The sequence below is a fragment of the Temnothorax longispinosus genome, chromosome 10 (genome assembly GCF_030848805.1).
Source record: "Temnothorax longispinosus isolate EJ_2023e chromosome 10, Tlon_JGU_v1, whole genome shotgun sequence".
Taxonomy (NCBI): Eukaryota; Metazoa; Arthropoda; class Insecta; order Hymenoptera; family Formicidae; genus Temnothorax; species Temnothorax longispinosus.
The window spans coordinates 12,838,362-12,858,567 of NC_092367.1; the positions used below are offsets into that span (position 1 = coordinate 12,838,362).

A 20,206-nucleotide genomic window follows, 5' to 3' on the forward strand; every position below is an offset into this window, starting at 1 on the left:
AACTCCAGTGGTGGGGGTGAGTCAAAATGTGGTCCGGCGCTGTTCGCAGTATGGTCGCCGGCCAATTCATGAACTACGCTACGTGCTGGATAAGTTCGAATCTTTACGTCGTTTGTTCTCTAGTCTTCTTGTTTGTTGCAAACCGTTTAAAACAAAGTGAAATCATGTCTAAAGTGTGTTGCATTGTGAATTGTGAGAGTAAATGTCCCAATTTGGATTCGAATAAAAGGACACTATTTGGATTTCCGAAGGTAAGTGTATTTGATTGAAATAAAAATGAATAACAATCATTTTCTCAAGAACATACAATCAGTTTGATTTTTTCACTTTTCAGGATTCTCATGAAAATCAAATCTGGATAAATAAGATTTCTCCGTTTTTGAGTAAGGGAAACGCTACTCGAAAATATTTACGTATTTGCGATAAACATTTCAAGGACAACGATGTTGAGCGGACTTTTCGAACTGTCTTGAAAGATGGAACAATAAACGAAATACCACGTGAAAAATTTAAATTGAATCAAGGTAGTGTACCATGTATTTTTCGATGTACATCAAGATAATTTTGAAGAAGAGTCCATGGATGCAGGAGACGAAAGTTTATGTGTAAGTTGAAAATCGTTATAAATTATGCTTTGAAAATATATTCCCGTTCATTGGATGTCAAGAACATAAGGGAGCGTTGACAAAACGGGTGATTCATTATTATACATTAAGCAGAGCACATATTCTCAGTAAAACTTACAATAAAATATATGATGAGAAGAAAGTGGAGATGCAAAAACATCGAAAACAATCGAAACTTGGTGGAAAATCTGCAAAAAAATAAAAACAAGTGTTTGATAAAAAAAAGACTGAATAAAAGTTATGTTATTAAAGTTATAATATATATTTAAAGTTATGTAAAAATATAAGGAGATAAATATAAAGAAAAAACCATAATTTTATTTAAAAAAAATTACATTGCATTTTACACATCCAATATCAATAAACATTTTTATGTACAATTTAGCTGTTCCGAGGAAGCTATTATCAATTTCATTACAAAAATTTATATGCTTTGAAAAAACCAAGAGTTACACATCTAATATCAATAAACATTTTTATGTACAATTTAGCTGTTCCGAGGAAGCTATTATCAATTTCATTACAAAAATTTATATGCTTTGAAAAACCAAGAGTTTATCAATACAATTCAAACTTTCAACAATATCTCTCACTGATTCTGGCTCAGGTATTAGCCACTTTATATGGTTTTGTTTAAAATATATCTCTCCGTTCATGTTCGAATCAATGATCATATTTAATTTTATAGTATAATCATTCTCTGCTTTAGCAAATATTATGCGGTAATCTTGCACAACAAATCCCCACTTTCATGTGGCAACTGAATGAGTTTTGCATTCTTTCGTAGATATTGAAATAGACAATTTTTGCATGTCTTTGCAATCCTGTAGTCGCCGTGTATTTCGCAACCTGCTTTTACGAATCTTTCCTCAATTTCTTCTCGATATTCGCCCATGGTTGCATCAATTACTTTTCCAGACTCAGTGCCCTATGCAAAAAAATTCAATTGATTATATTTCACAACACAGAATATCGTATTTTTTTTTATCACTTGTTTTATCCAAAAAAAGTTTCCTATGTGAACTTCGTCGTTCCTAAGTATCATATATTATTTATTAAAACTTACGACATCAAAATTAAATTCAGTGTTTACATCTGCCAAGATGCCAAGCTGATGTTCTTGGTTATGTTGCACGAAGCTCTTGCACCATCTTGCACCGGAAATCCAGCACGCCGTAGTTCATGAATTGGCCGGCGACCATACTGCGAACAGCGCCGGACCACATTTTGACTCACCCCCACCACTGAAATTTTAAGGAGTTCGGTCTCCTGGTCTCTAGTCTTCTTGCTTATACCTTGCATTTTTATGTAGCCAGCCTTAGACTATATCGCCGTCGGTAAACATGGGCTCGATCTGCCACTGGTACCGACACGAGCGCCTTACATTACATTTTCACGAGTATTTGTTAGTCAAATATCACTAAATTAAACCATATATCAAATCGTGGCTTATTAATCGCAAAACATCTGACTAGTTTAATAAAAGTCCGCGAGTGGTTACAGATGTGATCAGGGTCACAAGTAGGTGCGTTTACCTTACCAACCCCCCCATATTTATCTTTACTCTATTTTTCTTATTAAAAATCATAACCTTTGTTTTCTCCATACATAATGTTAATATTCCTTTCTTTAAACATTTTTTCATCGCGGTATTCATCATATCTAACAATCAATACTTCTCTAATTTTTGTTATAAAAAACGATATCGTCCACATAGTCTCACAACCATACCAAAATCCGCAAAAGTTTAAATGCATATAAAAAAATAAAGGACCCAGTACTAATTATATAGAAAATAGGATTCCTGTGAAATCGGCTAATTTTTAAATATGTTGTAGCTTATGACTTGTCCTGGGTTATACCAAAAGTAGGAATATAACACTCATATATTCGAATTTTTCTTGTTTGACTGACGGTAGCTCAAAAACTGTCCATTATTTAGCTTTAAGCCTATTACATTTTTTATTTAGTAGGGTATAAGCTATAACATATTAAAAAATTAGCCGATTTTACTGAAATCCCATTTCCTATATAATTAGTGTCGGGTCCGAAATAATCAATAATCATTAAAAATCGATAAATTTAAAATTAAATAACAAAATATATATCTGACCGTAATATTTGTTTCACATTGTTATCTCACAATTATGCATTATGTTGTTTATGTTTTAGGCGCCAAGTGGCATCCACGACGAAAAATCTTAACCCCCACATTTCATTTTAATATATTGCAGCAGTTTGTTGAGATTTTGATCGAGGAAGGCGAAAGCATGACCAAGTCTTTAAAAAATACAGGAGGCACCGTTGTGAAAGATTTAGTACCATTTTTTAGTGAACATACGTTGAATGCAATATGCGGTATGATGTGCTTACTACATTTTAAACTGTACATTTAAACTGTATATTTTATTCCCATTGACAAATAATATTAGACCAAATTTTAATTTTCTTATTATATATTGATATTATATTGATATACTATACAGGAAATGCAAGTATATTCTAAGCCCTTTTTGAGATAACTTGAAACCTATGAAAGTTAATTAAATTCAGTTTCCATTAAGTTGTAACGTCAAATGTTTGTTATAAGGTGTTCCTAACAAAATTCGTTTATCTATAGTAAGTTTAATGTTATATTAATTTTTTCTGGGGGGTGGGCAATGCGGAAAATCTTATTAATTTTGGAAAAAGAACATTTTTTTGTATTTTGATGCATATTAATGATTGAATAGTCTATGATAATTATTATATTATTTATTTATTATATTATAATTCATTACAAACTCTAATTTTTATGTTTTTTGTAACAATGTCATATGTATATGTAACATGTTTAAAATTTTTACTCATAAAATACATATATACTTATATAGTTATGATATATATTTATCATAATAATGTTACTCCTGAAAGAAACAATAGAGTATAAAATGCAATACTTACAAAGAGTGACGGGTTACACAAACTATTCCACAAATTATCCAATATCGCCTTTTTACTTTTTTGTACATAGAAATATATGCCATACGACACTTGCTAAATAGACTACACTAAAGCTCTGTCTTAGTTTTACATACAACAAAAAGTAATTAAAAATCTGTGAAGTAGACTTCAAAATAAAAGTTTATAAACTAATCTTACGCAGTAAAAATAATACATATCAGATCTTCAATTTAACATATTAACCCTATGACACCTTGTATTACACTGCCGCTTTTTGTACGTTAGTTTAGAAGTCTATAGCAGCTAGTAATTTTACTGCTGTCCGCTATTGTAAGTTGTAACACTTAGGGTCAGTTATTCCAACCTGTTGGTAAGCTAACTAGTAGTTAAATATGTCTATCTTTGTCTAATTTAAAGAAAAAATAAAGACATATATAATGATTTAATTATTATAGTTTATTAACAGGTTGGAACCGACCTTTTATAGGCTGAAAAAGCTTTCATAGGCCTTTCATAGGCTTTTTATAGATGTTGTGTTGTTTCATATTGCTTTTCTATGTCACAATATTTCGCACTATTTCTATATTGATCCATATATAAAGTTTCTAAAGCCACAGATATTTTTGAAATATATATGTTAATACATTATCATGATACTTTTTTTAAAAATGCGTTTGCAGAAACTGCCATGGGCACTTCTCTACGAGGTCTTGGTGCGTTTCAGAAGCGGTATATAGAAGCAGTTCATCGGATGGGCGAACTAGTTACTTATAGGTAAGATAATTTATAGATGTAATAAATAACTGTATATTCATATTCTGTCTTAAAATATGACTTCGTATTGTAGGGGATTCCTAGTAGGCCAAATATTCAGTTTCTGATTTTTATTAAAATATATAAAAGAAATATCATTATCGCTATCGTGTCGATAGTTTTTCACGAGTTATTTAATAGTTACGTATACGGTTTTTTCTCACTGCAGTTTCAGACTGAGCTGTCAAGTTAGGAAAGATTAAACTGGTGGACGTATTTTAACTTTTTGCAATGTATCTCGATCAGAATTAATCCCTTTTCTTAAATACAAATTTAGGAAATAACTAAATAACACAATTGAGAAGAAATAACTAAATAATTTTGATCACAACGCGAGAAAAAATAATATAAATTATATGATTATATCTGGTATATATATAATTATATATAATTGTATATGTTTTTATATGAGGTCATATTTAATTATACATGGTCTCATGTGCAATCAGTGGATCCATATACAACCAGATATAGCTGCACCATATATCTAATTGTATATAAATGTATGTGAAGCCAGATATAATAAGATGTGAGTAGAGTTATATATATATGTTGAGTTATTATTCGTGTCTGACCAGTGGAGGTGAGAACAATAACGTAATCGACTATACGTATAATACCAGTAGTTTATTGGTACACTCTGGAATATCTCTTTAACAGAAAATGAAAGAACGTAATAGATATACGAAGCGAAAAATGTACGTTACAATAAACGAGACACAACGGACGATTGCAACGACAAGACCAGTATAGCCAACTTAAAATAAAAGTACAATAGTGTCTCCTAGTGTCGCGTAGATAAACTAATATATGCACCGGATAATAATAGTAAGATATGAAGCGCGCCGAATTTAAACTATCTTAACACTCCCACTATTCAAGTGCTTTCATATCATAATCATACATATACTCATACATATCATAATTACACATATTAAGTAAACGTAATTGCATTTCAAAGCTTTGCTTAGGTAGAGCCTTCGTAAGAAAATCGGCACACTGCTTCTTAGATTCAACATATTCTATATTAAGAATGCCATCAGCATATTTCTCTCGTATAAAGTGAAATCGAACATCAATGTGTTTACTTTTCTGATGGTATTCAGGATTCTTAATGAGCTTTATGGCGCTTTGATTATCCACATATAAAGTCGTTGGTTTGTCACATTGATATTCAATATCACCAAGAAGTCGCCTAAGCCATATGAGTTCTTTCGTAGCTGAGCTTGCTGCAACATATTCAGCCTCCGTCGTACTTAATGATACCATCTTTTGACGCTGGGACGCCCAGGACACAGGTCCACCAGAGATAGTAAATCCACTCGTTGATTGTCTAGTTTTAGTATCACCAACGTAGTCCGCGTCCGAGTATCCTGTTAAAGCTATACCATCATTACTACGTTTATACATAATGCCAAGTTTCTGGGTTCCTGCGAGATATCTAAACACCCTTTTTATAGCTCGCCAATGAAGATCAGTGTAACATGTTAAAAATCGACTCAGAAAATTGACAATATATGATATATCAGGACGCGTTACTTGTGAGAGAAACATAAGACATCCTATAGCTCTACGATAAGGTATATCAACATCATTATCAGGATTGTTTTCCATTAGTGTCTTAATCGAGTTTACATCTGCAGGCACGCTTACAGGTTTTGCATCCTTCATATTAAAACTCTCAAGAATGCGTTTAATATAGTTTTGTTGGTGAATAAAAATTGAATGATTTTTGCGATCACGACTTATCTGTATGCCTACAAATGAACTTGGATACCCTTCTGTAATTTCGAAAGAATCTCTGAGTACTGCAAGAACTTTATTGAGTGCCTCCATTGTTTCTGCTAATACTAAACCGTCGTCTACATAAAGACCTAATATTACAATTACGCCATCAATACAACCTATGTAAACACAAGGATCGGCTGTACTCTGAATAAAATTAAAGGATTTTAAAAACTCGTCAAATTTGGCATTCCATTGTCGGGAGGCTTGCTTAAGCCCATATAAGGACTTTAACAATTTACATACTTTACCCTGACATGTTTCGACACCTAAAGGTACGTCCATGTAAATAGATTCGTTCAGCTCGCCATGCAGGAACGCAGTTCTGATATCGAACTGTGCTATCTCTAAATCTCGATCTGCTGCGATGCCCAGAAGCGTCCGAATTGACTCGTAACGGATTACAGAAGCGAAAATCTCTTCATAATCTACTCCTGTTTTCTGCGAGAAACCTTTGGCGCAAAGACGAGCTTTGTATCGAGAATTTTTATCGGATGGGTTTTTCATTTTAAAAACCCACTTATAGCCAATCGTTTTTCTGCCTTGTGGTAGATGTTCCATTGTCCATGTCTGATTCTTGCGATGAGCCTGTAATTCCTCTTCTATAGCGCGCTTCCATTTGTCAGCATCTTGACTGGAGATTGCCTCTTCATATGTCTGGAGCTCGCTCCATTCTGCTAGGTTTGCTTGGTATCTGACAGGTTTCTTGAGGTTAGCCCTGTCTCTCAATTCACGGGTACAGACACTTGTTTTATTGTCTGATTTCTCCTCTTCAGTGTCATCATTGTCAGACTCGTTCGCCGTATGGTCGTTCTTGCCTTTGCCATCTTCTTGGACGTTATGATCTTCAGGATGTTGACCAATGTTTTCTTGAATGACATCATTTAAGGGAAGAGTCGTTTCTTCTTTAGTGTATGTAATTTCATTGTCAGTCTTTTCAGTGAAAATTACATCTCTCTGTATACAGTTATCTTGTTGGTCTTCGGATCGTATGCTCGATAATTGGACGATTCATCGTTGTATCCCACGAATATCAGTTTTCTTGACTTTTCATCCCACTTCTTCCTTCGTTGTTTCGGTATATGCACGAAAACCTCAGAGCCAAAAATTCTCAAATGCGTTAAATCTGGTTTATATCCATTCCAAATCTCAAATGGCGTAGTGTCCTTGTTTCGACTTGATGGTGTCCGGTTGTGAATATATGCGGCGGTATTGACGGCTTCAGCCCATAGGCCTAATGGAAGATTCTTCGCATATATCATGGATCTAGCACTTTCGATGAGCGTTCTGTTGTCTCTCTCGGATCTCCCATTTTGCTCAGGTGTGTAGGGAGATGTCGTTTCCACCTGGATTCCATGCAATGCTAGATATCGCTTCATGTTCTCGTTGATGTATTCGGTTCCATTATCCATCCTTATCACTTTCATTGAACGCTGAAACTTGTTTCGAACTAGAGCATGGTACTCCTTAAATTTCTCAAAGACATCAGACTTATGTCTCATAAAATATACTTTTCTATAACCAGACGCATCATCAATAAAATTTACATAAAATCTTGACCCACCTATTGATTCTTGTTTCATAGGACCTCCAACATCGGTATGGATGAATTCACCGGGCTTGGCGTTTCTTGGCGTGCTTGTTTTGTTGAAAGGAAGTCGGTGCTGTTTGCCATATTGGCATGCCTCACATACGAATTCAACGTTTCTTGGAATGGTACCTACTTGAATCAAACCTTGATTATTCATTTCGCGTATTGATTTCAGGCTGATGTGACCTAGACGTTCGTGCATAATTTGAAGGCTTGAAGTAGTTGTAAGATTTGCCTCTTGATTCTGGACGACTCGGATTGACATTCTGAACAGATTATTATGTTCTGGAATTCCAACTATCATTGTAGTATTATTCTTCTTTATTAGCATAGAGTCAGATGCAAAAGTAATAGTGTATTTCTTCTGGACACATGCTCCCACTGAAAATAAACTCTTGCCTAACTTGGGAACATATAAAACATCTTCTAACTTTCCATCAAGCCATTCTTCGTTAACTTTTCTTTTAATATAGATGGTTCCTCGTCCTTTGACTTCGCAGGAGGTTCCGTCTCCAATCTCGACATATTCATTACCGACTGGTATTAAGTTATGAAACCATGACTTATTTGGTGACATATGTTTCGTGGCACCGCTGTCTGAATACCATCCATTCTGAGAATTCACTTCAAAATCTTCAGTGAGTAATTTTACTTCTGCTGAGAAGGCACTGACATTTGCAGAATTATCTCCACTGCTTTTGGATTTGTCTTCGTTGGATTCCTTTCTCTTCTTACGGCAATATTTGATTACGTGCCCCTTTTTATGACAATAAAAACATTCTACTTGTTTCTTTGCATCTTGATCCTTCCTGTCATGCGACGTCTTGTGCTGTGACTTACTGATGCTTACTGCTGCTAATGCACTGGCTGTATCATCTGCTGCTGTCATCCTTCCTTCTTCTTTTATGAGTCGTGCTGTCAAAGTTTCTAACCTTTATTTATCAGAGTCAACACTATCCCATGCGGTGATCAAGGCATTAAATTTAGACGGCAAGCTTCCTAAAATTTTTGCCATTATAGTGACTTCTGACACCTTCTCACCAAGATCATTTAACTTACTAGCCATATTCTCGACATTGGCGATGTGTTGGGCAATTGAATCACTTGGTGACATTTTATAATCATGGAATTTTGTCATAAGTAATAATTTGTTTGACTCACTGCGTTGCTCGTGTATCGAACTGAGCTTAGACCACATATCCTTTGATGACTCACATGTTATCAGGTACTCTAGCTGCGTACTCTCCATGGATGACGATAGTATGAACATGGCTTTTGCGTCGCGTCTTATCCATGATTTAATGGCGGCTCGATTGTCGTCCGTTTCTTCTGGCTTCGGTTCCGTTCCATCGACGATTCCCAAAATGTCGTTTGCGATTAAAATCGCTTTCATTTGAAATTTCCATGCTTGAAAGTTCTGGCCGTTGAACTTGGAAATATTCTTCAGGTCGACTACTTCGCTCATCTCTGCTCTTGAAGTACCGTATGTCTAAAATTACGGACTAGTATCCAACGTACGCTTTTTCAGGTTATTATTATCCCGCGGGGGTCTGGGCCCATAACCTGTTGAGTTATTATTCGTGTCTGACCAGTGGAGGTGATAACAATAACGTAATCGACTATACGTATAATACCAGTAGTTTATTGGTACACTCTGGAATATCTCTTTAACAGAAAATGAAAGAACGTAATAGATATACGAAGCGAAAAATGTACGTTACAATAAACGAGACACAACGGAACGGTTGCAACGACAAGACCAGTATAGCCAACTTAAAATAAAAGTACAATAGTGTCTCCTAGTGTCGCGTAGATAAACTAATATATGCACGGGATAATAATAGTAAGATATGAAGCGCGCCGAATTTAAACTATCTTAACAATATATATATATATATTGTTAAGATAGTTAGATATATATATATATATATATATATATATATATATGTAACATTCCACGTCATGTGGCCCCTCCCTCTGTCCAAAAATTGAAGCAACTTACAATATTGCGTTTGGGCTTAAAATGTTCATATAAGCTTTCGAAATTTGAGTGGCCTTTTTAAAAAACTCCATAACCCCATGACCCCATAAGCAAAATCACCCAAAAACCTGATAAAGTGATCTTACAATATGATTTATACAACTTGTCTCATCTCAATAATCGCTTTAATTAACCTGTTTGGCCCTAAAACCCTCATAAACTATTAACCCCATGCCCCTTGATCTTATAACCCTCAAAACCCCATAACCCCATAACCATATAGCCTCATAAGCTTCTAAACCCCTGTAATTGAAACCATCGCACTTTGATTATTTTTCTATACCTCCGTAATCCTGTAATCCCATAACCCCTTGACCCTAAAACACCAAAACCCCATAACCCCATTCTAGAGCTGATTGAAGTTTGGAACGTTCTTGGAGCGATTATTTAAAAATGATTTGGCCCATTTCTCGTTTGGCACAGAGGACCTCCTGAGTGCCGCACACGAAATACAAAATAGAGGAATATGATACACCCTGCGGAAGACACCCTTATATACAAAAAACTACCTCAAGATTACTTAAAGAATTCTGCCCTAGTTAAAAATGGTTTGGCCCATTTATCCTTTGGCACAGAGGACCTCCTGAGTGCCGCACACGAAATACAAAATAGAGGAATACGATACACCCTGCGGAAGACACCCTTATATACAAAAAACTACCCCAAGATCACTTAAAAAATTCTACCCTTGCTAAAAATGGTTTGGCCCATTTCTCCTTTGGCACAGAGGACCGTGTGAGTGCCGCACACAAAATACAAAATAGAGGAATACGATACACCCTGCGGCAGAATTTTTTAAGTGATCTCAGGGTAGGTTTTTTGTATATAAGGGTGTCTTCCGCAGGGTGTATCGTATTCCTCTATTTTGTATTTCGTGTGCGGCACTCAGGAGGTCCTCTGTGCCAAAGGAGAAATAGGCCAAACCATTTTTAGCAAGGACAGAATTTTTTAAGTAATCTTGGGGTAGTTTTTTGTATATAAGGGTTCTTCCGCAGGGTGTATCGTATTCCTCTATTTTGTATTTCGTGTGCGGCACTCAGGAGGTCCTTTGTGCCAAAGGAGAAATGGGCCAAACCATTTTTAGCAAGGGCAGAATTTTTTAAGTGATCTTGGGGTAGTTTTTTGTATATAAGGGTGTCTTCCGCAGGGTGTATCGTATTCCTCTATTTCGTGTGCGGCACTCAGGAGGTCCTCTGTGCCAAAGAAGAAATGGGCCAAATCATTTTTAAATAATCGCTCCAAGAACGTTCCAAACTTCAATCAGCTCTAGAATGGGGTTATGGGGTTTTGGTGTTTTAGGGTTAAAGGGTTATGGGATTACAGGATTACGGAGGTATAGAAAAATAATCAAAGTGCGATGGTTTCGATTACAGGGGTTTAGAAGCTTATGAGACTATATAGTTATGGGGTTATGGGGTTTTGAGGGTTATAAGATCAAGGGGTCATGGGGTTAATAATTTATGAGGGTTTTAGGGCCAAACAGCTTAATTAAAGCGATTATTGAGATGAGACAAGTCGTATAAATCATATTGTAAGATCACTTCATCAGGTTTTTGGGTGATTTTGCTTATGGGGTCATGGGGTTATGGAGTTTTTTAAAAAGGCCACTCAAATTTCGAAAGCCCTCGCTTATACGAACATTTAAGCCCAAATATTGTAAGTTGCTTCAATTTTTGGACAGAGGGAGGGGCCACTTGACGTGGAATGTCACACACACACACATATATATATATATATATATATATATATATATATATAACTAAATCTTTTCTCTATATCTATATATATAAAATAGAATGTCTGTATGTATGTATGTATGTAATGTATGTATGTTCTTTATACACTCTTAAACTATTCGACCGAATTTTTACCAAAAGTATATAAAATAGGGGTAGAATTTTCCGGGGAGTGTTATAGAGTGTATAGTTTTTTGTTACCAATCTTTTTGGAAACCGGTATCCGAAATTTTTCCAATTTTTCGGGAAATAATATAATTGACCGAATTTTAAAGAATTGTATATGAATTAAGGGTAGAATTTCCCGGGGAGTGTCATAAAGTATAATTTTTCGTTACCGCTTTTTTGGAAACCGGTATCAGAAATTTTTCGAATTTTTTGGGAAATAATTGATCAAATCTTAAAGAATTGTATATAAAACAGGGGTAGAATTTTCCGGGGAGTGCTATAGAGTGTATAGTTTTTTGTTACCGATTTTTTTGGGAACTGGTATCCGAAATTTTTTCAATTTTTCGGGACATAATTGACCGAATCTTAAAGAATTGTATATAAAACAGCGGTAGAATTTCCCGGGAAGTGCCATAAAGTGTATAATTTTTCGTTACCAATTTTTTTGGAAATTGGTAAAAAAATTTTATCAATTTTTTAAGGAAATAATTAAGTGAATTTCAAAGAATTGTATACGACGGAATTGAACTTCAGTCGATAAAAAAGTGATATTTTTTAGTTTAAAGCATTTTTGTGGATTGGTGTGTGTATGTTTGCTTAACTACTCATTCGTTAGTGGACTAAATTTTAAAGTGGTATATATAAAATAAGGATAAAATTTTCCGGGGAGTGCCGTCATGTGTATAGTTTTTCGTTACCAATTTACTGGAACCCGATTTTTTTAATTTTTTGGGAAATAATTTACCAAATCTTAAAGAATTATATATGAAACAGGGGTAGAATTTTCCGGGGAATGCTTTTACATTAATCTACCGATTTATCGATTTAGTTAAAACCGGTTCAAGAATTTTATTAATTTTTCGAGGATGGGTTTAATATTGCCACGATGTGTATTATTTTTCGATAACAAATTATTTTTTTTTTTAAATTGGTTCAAAAATTTAATTAATTTTTCGAGGATGGGTTTAATTGCTACGATGTGTATTATTTTTTGATAACAATTTATTTTTTCATGTAGGATAAGTTGCTGGTTTCACATATTATATGTCAACAGTCACTTCAATTCGTGGCTGTCGTGATTATATGTCAATTTGAAAATCAGTCAACAGTAGTAGAACGTTATAAATATATACAAGAACGAAATGGACAGAATGGATGAAATAGAAGAAATTAGAAATAGTAATTAAAAACATTACTTAATTATTAGATTCATAAATAAATTTTTTGACTTAACTTATGATTAGTATTATAATAAAATTTTAGTGCTAGAAAACGGACTCGATGAATTATTAATAAATGCAGTATTAGAATTTGAAAGAATGCAAGAGGAAAATGAAGGGCGTAATTGTGATGTCGTGAAGGTTCATAAAAATAGTAAAAAGGATGATAAAGAAGAAAATTGTAATGTGGATGTGGAGGCTAATAACAAATTAAAGCGTAGAAAGGATGAAAATCATGACGAGAATAATAAGAAGAATAAGATAAATAAATTGTAAAAAAGACAAAATGTAAAGAAAATTGTAAAGTTAAATGTCTATTATTAATAATTTTTATTTTATATATAATAATTGTACAATTATTTAATATAATTATATTGAATAAAAAATATATTGTGCAATTTTAAATATTATAATTTAATTAATAATAAATAAATATAATAAAATTTGAATAAAAATGAATATAAAGGATTTTTTGCAATTGCCTGATAAGCTATTGTTTGATGAAGGAATTTTTTTCGATTAAGGATATTGAAACACAAATGAAGTCGTTTGAAGAAAAACGACTCCCCGGCGAAGCCCGGATAACCAGCTAGTATAGTATTATATACAACTATATATATGCAGTCACATATAGCCAGATGTATTCATGTGACTAATCTGGACCTATATACAACCAGATATAGCACTAATATTGCATATCTCGAAAACTAAAGCAGTTAGCCCTATAAGACCTATATAATTTTTTGTTCAGCGTAAAAAATACTACCAGAAATCACAGTCAAATCAAGAGGCAGTAGTTATCGTGTTCTCCTTAAATGCTTTATTCCTTAATCGAAGTTAACAGAATTTTTTTTTAATATTTATTGACTATATAAAAAAATACGTTTATTGACTTCCCTCAGGGTTACAAGGCGTTTTGTAGAAACGTTTCCAACCCTTTATTCAATTCTCATCCAATACTACCCTTCTCCTCTCACTTAACCCTTTAGACCAACGGCTTAACGTCTCTTTCCGAAAGACGGAGCCCAGTTTGCTCCGCACAAGAGCCTATCTTGCACGGAAGGCGCAGCTTTCGGAAAAAACATTCCATGTTTACATGGCTCTAGTGGACTCGAACCTGGTTTTTCAGATTACGAGTCTGGCGCTCTACCACTAGATCACACTGCCGCCTCTTTATTGGCTATATATATAATTATATATATTTAGATACATATAATCTCAATGTATAATCAATGTATAATTTCATTATATATGTACATTAAGGTGGTCCTTATTTTTCGACTTTTAAAATGTTAAATGTTTCCAATTCGCAAAAAAATAATCCCTGCCAAAGCTCAGCTTGATCGGATAACGGAAACCCGCCGTGCCCCGGATTTTTAAACATTTGAGTTCTCTTGTATTAAATTGTTTATTCCATCAACATTGGTTTTTAAAGCGTATTTTCCACAAAAATCGGCCTAAAGCACTTTTCTTTCTTGAACATGTGTCTTGCTTTTCTGCATCGTTTGAGACCTTATACGTCTCATTTAAACAATTAGGTAAATTGTTAATAACTAAAAAATAAAAATAAATAGTTATTGCATTTATTGCTCGATCAGTTGAAAAAAATTATGTATAAGCTACAAAAGTTATAGTAGTATGTTTAGAGTAAAAAAAAGAACAAAAATTAAAAGATTACTCTATATAAAATAATCAGTTGTAAAACTTTAAACGCGTTTTTCTCGAAACTACAATTTTGTAGCTGGGCGCTCGCGTATCTCGGCCAATTTTTATCCGAATGATTTGAAATTTGGACAGAATGTTTATAACAAAATTGTCTTCAGTTAAGCGTACGATTTTTTTATTGGATAATTAGTTTTTAAAAAACAATTAAAAAAATAAAAAAATTTTTGGTTGATTTTCGAACTTCTTTTTTAAAACTGCGCCATTTTGTTAAAGATTAATATTTCAAAAAATCCATACGCTTAACTAAAACTACATTCGTATAGTTTAAAATGACACAAAAGTTTTTTGTTTTAGACATCCCGTTCTGACGGAACATGAGCGTTTGCGCACCCACAATTTTTTTGCGGAGGTACACTGTACCACACGATAAAGGCGCAAATATTAATATTTTTTAACAATTTTTTTGCAATATATTCAATATATGTATGTACTTTAAAGAAATAAAAAACCAATTTCATTAAATTTATTATTTCTCGCGAAAAAAATTCACGAAAATATCATTCTTTTTCCGGCCGTCACAGTGGTTTCTCCCCTTAAGTCTTCTCAGGTCTTTTCCTAGAATAGGGGTCCGAGGGGCTCCCAACTTTGTCAGGATACAATAAATGCAATAACTATTTACTTTTATTTTTAGTTATTAATAATTCACCAAATTGTTTAAATAAGACGTAAGATCTCAAACGGTGCAGAAAAGCAAAGGCACACATGTTAAATAAAAAAGGAAAGTCCTCTAGGCCGATTTTTGTGGACAATACACTTTAAAAATCAATGTTAATTGTGTAAACAGTTTAATACAAGAGAATTCAAATGTTTAAAAAGCCGGGGGCACGGGTTTCCGTTATCCGATCAAGCTGAACTTTGGCAGGGATAATTTTTTTGTGAATTGGAAATATTTTGGGAGGTGCCGGAAAACCGGTTTCCAAAAAATCGGTAACAAAAAAGTAAAAATAAAAATAAAACTAAAAATTATTTAAAAAATTCAGTTTGATATCTCAAAATTTGCGAAAATTAGAGTAATCACGTACATTTTTTTAAACAAAAATCTTAAACCTTGTTATTATTAGCAATTTTTCTAATTTTATTACATTATTTTGTTCTTTTTTTCTACCCTTACTTCATATACAATTCTTTAAGATTCAGTCAATTAATTCCCGAAAAAATGGATAAATTTCGTAACCGGCTTTCAAAAAGATTGGTAATAAAAAATTATACACTTTATAGCACTTCCCGGAAAGTTCTACCCCTGTTTCATATATAATTCTTCGAGATTCGGTCAATTATTTCCCGAAAAATTGGAAAAATTTCTGATACCGGTTTCCAAAAAATCGTAATCAAAAAATTATCCTTGAAAATTATTCATAAAAAAAATTCAGCTTGATATCTCAAAGTTTGCAAAAATTGGACCGATCACGTACATTTTTTTTAAACAGAAATCGGAAACCCCTTTACTATTAGCAATTTTATTACATTCTTTAGTTCTTTCTACCACTATTTCATACATAATTCTTTAAGATTTGGTCAATTATTTGCCGAAAAATTGGAAAAATTTCTGATTCCGGCTTCCAAAAAAATCGGTAACAAAAAATTATACACTTTATAGCATTTCCTGCAAAATTCTACCCCTATTTCAAATACAATTCTTTGAAATTCGGTCAATTATTTCTCGAAAAATTTGAAAAATTAGAAAAACCGGTTTCCAGAAGATCAGTAACGAAAAACTATACACATCGTGGCACTTCCCGGGAAATTCTACCCCTACTTCATATACTTTTGGTAAATTCGGTCCCCTAACGAATGAGTAGTTCGCGGTCAGACAGACAGACAGACAGAAGACGGTACTTATATAATAGAATATATAGATATAGATATACCATTTTATATATCGGGCCATTTTTTATATCTAATTACATCTAATGTCGATTTCATATAAACATATGATTATATATTTGATCATTTTTTTTCGGGAATCCATTCCGAAAAGTTCTACAATACGCAATATGTGCCTTGAACACAGAGTAGAAGCAGTAAAGGTCAATTCAGACATAACCGTGCCGTACCCGTACCGTATCCGTACCGTGCACGGACAGAAACATTAGACAAGGATTTTTATTGTCTCCATCCTTGTCTAATTTTTCTAAATAAATATCTAAGTAAATAGCAATAAATTTAACAATAAATAGAAAGAAGTATAATGTTTATATTATATATGATAATTATATAAGATATTATAAGATTCTATTCTGCGTATCTCTTTAGCATACTTTTATTAGTGTTGTGTAAATGTATTTTCTTTTCATATGGTCACTTAAAATATTTCTAATTATAAGAGTATATAAAAAAATTAAACAATTATTTTATAAAATTGCATATAATCTTCTTAGTAGCGTGCCTAACATTTATTAATTATTTAGGGCAATGAGGCAATGGCTTTTCGTCAATTGGATATTCTCGTTAACTCCAAAAGGCAGAGAACAAAAAAAGGTTTTGAAGGTATTACATGGATTTACTGAACGAGTACGTAAAAATGTTACTTATAATATTATATTTAGACATTATCTACTTTGAAAAATTACAAAAAATATTCCATGCCTATTGTATAGAAACGTAAGATAATATTATAAGATAATTCATAAATGTTGACAACATATTGCTAATGCAGTCATTTAAATTATTGATGAAGAAACATTAATGTTGTATTTAGATTATTGCTGAGAGAAAACTTTATCATGATCGCACTAACAATCAATACTTGAAAAGTTTTGGTAATGATACGTCGGCGGAGAGAGATGACGTAGAACCGATAGGACGTACGTAACGTAATCAGTAGCTATTTTTAAAACATCTTGTCAATGTTTAATATTATAATTTACATTTTACAACTTATTAATATTAGCCAGTTGAAGTTTGAAACGTTCCTTTATTCTTGCTACGCTGAAAATGATTTATTCCATTTCTCCTATTGGCATAGAGGAACTTCCGAGCGTCATCCACAAAATTTAGTCACATAATTTACGTCATGCACGTAATACTTATCAGTACAAAATTACCTTTTTTAAAAAAGGTAAAAAAAGAAGACGCCAAGTACACGCGCAATGTATTAGGTTGGCAACTAAGTTTCCGCCGTTTTTTTAAATTTTAACATTCCGCATGTCATTAAATGTTTTTGACATAATGTTTTAAATCATTCAAGGTTCAGAAGTGTGGAGCATGGGTTCCGCATGCTTTAAGTGACAACAACAAAAATTAACAAGCCACAATCTCCGCTGGTTTGCTTGCTTGTCACCGCTCAACTCATGGACACAAGCAACGATTTCTTTACCGAATCGTTACTGGCGACGAAAAATGGTGCCTGTACATTAATATGAAGCAGCGCAAGCAATGGCTTAGCCCGGTTAACAAGCGACACCGCGCGTGAAACAAGATCTTCATCCGCGTAAAACGATGTTGTGCGTATGATGGGACTGGGAAGGGATTATCCATTACGAATTGCTTGAACGAAACCAAACGGTCAACGCGGAACTCTATGTTCAACAAATGGAACGACTTAACACGGCTATTCAAAAGAAAAGACCTAATCGGCAGCATGGAGTTCTTTTGCTGCACGACAACGCCCGCTCTCATATCGCCAATATGACCAAGGAAGCCATTCAAACGCATGGCTGAAGAACTCCATGCTGCCGATTAGGTCTTTTCTCTTGAATAGCCGTGTTGAATCGTTCCATTTGTTGAACATAGAGTTCCGCGTTGAGCGTTTGGTTCCGTTCAAGCAATTCGTAATGGATAATCCCTTCCCAGTCCCACCATACGCACAACATCGTTTTACGCGGATAAAGATCTTGTTTCACGCGCGGTGTTGCCTGTTTACCGGGGCTAAGCCATTGCTTGCGCTGCTTCATATTAATGTACAGGCACCATTTTTCGCCACTAACGATTCGGTAAAGAAATCGTTGCTTGTGTCTATCAGTTGAGCGGTGACGAGCAAGCAAACCAGCGGAGATTGTGATTGATTTTTATCGTTGATTTTTATTGTTGTCACTTAAAACATGCGGAACCCATGCTCCACCCTTCTGAACCTCGAATGATTTAAAACATTATGCCAAAAACATTTAATGACATGCGGAATGTTAAAATTTAAAAAAAACGGCGGGGACAGTTGCCAACCTAATATTTTGTAAATTCAAGAATCCAACCTAAGTGGTAGCTTTAATTTCTCCTTAACAAAATTATTATACAAACAAATTTGTGTTACCTAACTCAACCCAAGTGACATGTATTTTAAAATATATACGTAAATTGGTAACCCCTTTACCGATCATTGCCGAATTCCACACCAACCTACCTAATTAAGCTCGATATTTCAAAATTTACGGAAATTAGAGCAACCACGGACATTTCTAAAAATAGCCAGAAATTGGTAATCTCTTCACCGATCCTTGCTAAATTCAACACTAACCTATCTTTAATGATACTCTATCTACAAAAAAAAATTAAGCCTGATATCTCAAAATTTGCGGAAATTAGAGCAATAATGTAGATTTTTTTAAACAGAAATCGATAACCCCTTTATTATTAGCAATTTTTATTAATTATATTATATTCTTCAATTTTTTCTACCATTATTTCATATATGATTTTTTTAAATTTACTTAATCAGTTCTTGAGTTAATAGAAATTTCAGTAAACTTGGTTGTTTTTTTTTAACAGAAATCGGTAACCCCTTTATTATTAACAATCTTTATTAATTCTATTATATTCTTCAGTCTTTTCTACCCCTATTTCATATGTAATTCGTTAAGATTTGGTTGATTAGTTCTGGAGTTATATCGGTAAATTTGGCACACACACACACACATACACACACATACATACATACGGATATTTTTTTTAATGCGATATTTCGACGTTTTAGAACACTCAACATATTGACATAAAAACTCAAAAAACAATATTTTCTTTACTTTCTTCTACCCCTATTTTATATATAATTCTTTTAAATTTGGTTGATTAGAGCCAACTTTATACGCAATCAAAGGTTCATATACGAATTTACGAAAACAAAGCTTCCTCTATGAGGAAGCAAAAGATGTGAAATCTTTAAATTGCACCAATTGCAAAGAGAATATATATTACTTTGAAAAATAATTGTTGTGCCTGCAACTACTTAAAAAAAAATAAAACCCAAGTGGTACATATCTTTGTGTTCCCATTCAAGGATCTTCCTATTCCAATCCAAGTGGTAGTAGTTTTAATTCCCCTTAACAAAATTATAATGTTACAAAGAATTAAAAAGGTAACAGTACAAAATAAAAATATTTAATTAAAATAAAATAAATAAATTTTTCTTGTAAAAAAACTTGGCACTGCTTTTTTACTTCCGTCGCATTCTTCCCTAAATTATGTTTACTGCTTTTTTATTCAATCAAAAATTTTAGTACTTTATTAAATTTTGAAATCTGGCAACACCAAGTTTTTTTACAAGAAAAATTTATTTATTTCATTTTAATTAAAAAATTTTTTTTAAATACATGTCACTTGGGTTGAGTTAGTTAACACAAATTTGT

At 33.3% G+C, this 20,206-nt stretch overlaps 1 protein-coding gene and 1 long non-coding RNA gene across 10 annotated transcripts in view; one reads left to right on the forward strand and one right to left on the reverse strand.

Annotated features, from left to right (window-relative positions):
• Positions 1 to 20,206, forward strand: part of LOC139820993 (cytochrome P450 4C1-like) — an 85,835-nt gene that overhangs the window by 16,536 nt on the left and 49,093 nt on the right. For 6 of the 8 annotated variants that reach the window (XM_071791651.1, XM_071791652.1, XM_071791655.1 and 3 more), the window contains exons 5-8: positions 2,799 to 2,984; positions 4,250 to 4,343; positions 17,057 to 17,159; positions 17,347 to 17,452. In XM_071791651.1, coding sequence (XP_071647752.1) covers positions 2,799 to 2,984; positions 4,250 to 4,343; positions 17,057 to 17,159; positions 17,347 to 17,452 — 489 coding nt within the window. The remainder of the gene's footprint in view (positions 1 to 2,798; positions 2,985 to 4,249; positions 4,344 to 17,056; positions 17,160 to 17,346; positions 17,453 to 20,206) is intronic. The other 2 variants (XM_071791658.1, XM_071791657.1) reach the window with 2 other exon arrangements.
• Positions 642 to 20,206, reverse strand: part of LOC139820997 (uncharacterized) — a 213,200-nt gene continuing 193,635 nt past the window's right edge. Inside the window, exons 2-4 of one of the 2 annotated variants that reach the window (XR_011734160.1) lie at positions 1,693 to 1,870; positions 962 to 1,554; positions 642 to 814 (exon numbers count right to left, since the gene is read on the reverse strand). This is a non-coding gene — a long non-coding RNA (uncharacterized lncRNA). Of the gene's footprint in view, positions 815 to 961; positions 1,555 to 1,692; positions 1,924 to 20,206 lie in introns of those variants that run through there. The other variant, XR_011734159.1, reaches the window with a different exon arrangement.